The 1,615-nt window shown below is 37.0% G+C and overlaps 1 protein-coding gene and 1 long non-coding RNA gene across 2 annotated transcripts in view; one reads left to right on the forward strand and one right to left on the reverse strand.

Moving 5' to 3' along the window:
* Nucleotides 1-1,593, forward strand: part of EIF1AX (eukaryotic translation initiation factor 1A, X-linked) — a 16,513-nt gene extending 14,920 nt beyond the window's left edge. Inside the window, exon 7 of the mRNA XM_006765115.2 lies at nt 1,340-1,593. Coding sequence (XP_006765178.1) covers nt 1,340-1,345 — 6 coding nt within the window. The 3' untranslated portion in view covers nt 1,346-1,593. The remainder of the gene's footprint in view (nt 1-1,339) is intronic.
* Nucleotides 1-1,615, reverse strand: part of LOC107183290 — a 15,167-nt gene that overhangs the window by 11,188 nt on the left and 2,364 nt on the right. The window lies entirely within an intron of this gene.

The raw sequence follows: 1,615 nt of genomic DNA on the forward strand, positions 1-1,615 counted from the left end.
CCCCGTTCTTCTCTTGCGAGCTCATTTGTGCCTGGCTGGTCCTCATTCCTCTCTCCCCAGTGTTGAGGGTCTGAGCAGCGCGAGGGCGTAACGACTATTTGCATATTAGCTCTTTATTATATAGGATTACTCAAATTTGGTTTGGGCTCTTCTTTTCATCCCCCTTTAAATACAAATGTAGTTCAGAAACCACCTGTGTATATATGTCTAAAAATAACACTAATGTTTGATTTGCTTTAAAGATGAAATTTTCATATGCCTAGAGCAGTTGTTTCTGACCAAGATTATACAAAGAATTACCAGAGTTTTTCAAAAATAGAAAGACTGGTCTTTGGAATGTCTGAGTTAGGCATCACTGAGATTCTACAGTGAACATTTTCCTGTACTTCATTTATCACATATATATGTATCTTTATTCATCAGTCAGTCCATCTTATATTTGATGCGTCATCAAACCATTAGATGCATTTATGAATTTTTAAATATATAGTACTACTGTACTAATCCTTTGTTTAAACATTAATTTTTTATTTTTTTATTTATTTTTTTTTTAGTTTCACTCCTTTTGGAGACCCTGAGCTAGAGGATTCTTGTGACTAAACTGTTAGTGGTACCTTAACAGTAGATTTATCAATTATATTCTGTGATAAGAACCTGGCATGGCTGTAGTTTAAGGGGTTGACCCAAACATTTGGACAGCCAAGCGATAGTAGAAGGCCTCTTCAGAAATTAAGATCCTAACCAGAGAACATGCCTGAATAGGAAGAGGTGATACAGAGGTGATAGGTTGAGAATCTAGACAGGAGAAAGGTTGTCTAAGAAAAAAATTCTGAATCTCTGCCAGTGTTTCCTCAGGACTGGGCCCAGCAGGCTGGCAGGGGAAAGATAAAGCAGTGGTTATTAAGGGGGCTGGTGTTCTCTTTAACATTTGTAAGGGTGGCTTTGTTTATCACCTGAGAACCTTCTTCCCTGAGACATTTCTCTAGATAATTTATAGGTATTCAATCTTATAACCAGGTTGACTAGAAAGAGGAGAATTTGGTCAGTATCACACTTGTTCCTTAAATAATGCTCTGCTCCAACCCCCAAAATAAAATATCGCTGGCACAGAAGCAAGGAGACACTACACTTTATTAAGAATATTCAATATGACATGTAACATTCTAAATGAGGTTGTAAAGATTTACTGGCAGCAGACCAGAATTGAGAAAAGCATGGTATACAGGATTTCCTCAGATTGGATTTGTTTCCCAGATAGCCTAAGATGCCCCTTACGTGGTAGGCTGCTGCAATATAAGAATCTGTTTTTCATTTGATCTGATGTTCTTTTCCCTTTCAGATCTAACTTAACCTCAACATTCTGCATTCCAACTTCTCTGAGGATTGTTCAACAATTTGGATTTCGGCTGAGGCCTATAGAAGAAGATTAAAATCCCTTTAATTTGAATGCAGTTGGGTTAAAGCATACTGATTTGTTTCTAAGGTGTTTCTTTAAAAACCGGTAGTGTTGAATTAAGTGAAACATTAAGCTCACTTTGTTCTGCGGGTGTAATGGAGTTTATGGGTAAAAGAGAGAGCACATCTACTATTTTTGAAAAACAGAAAAAAACCTTTC

Source organism: Myotis davidii, unplaced genomic scaffold (assembly GCF_000327345.1).
Source record: "Myotis davidii unplaced genomic scaffold, ASM32734v1 scaffold161, whole genome shotgun sequence".
Taxonomy (NCBI): domain Eukaryota; kingdom Metazoa; phylum Chordata; class Mammalia; order Chiroptera; family Vespertilionidae; genus Myotis; species Myotis davidii.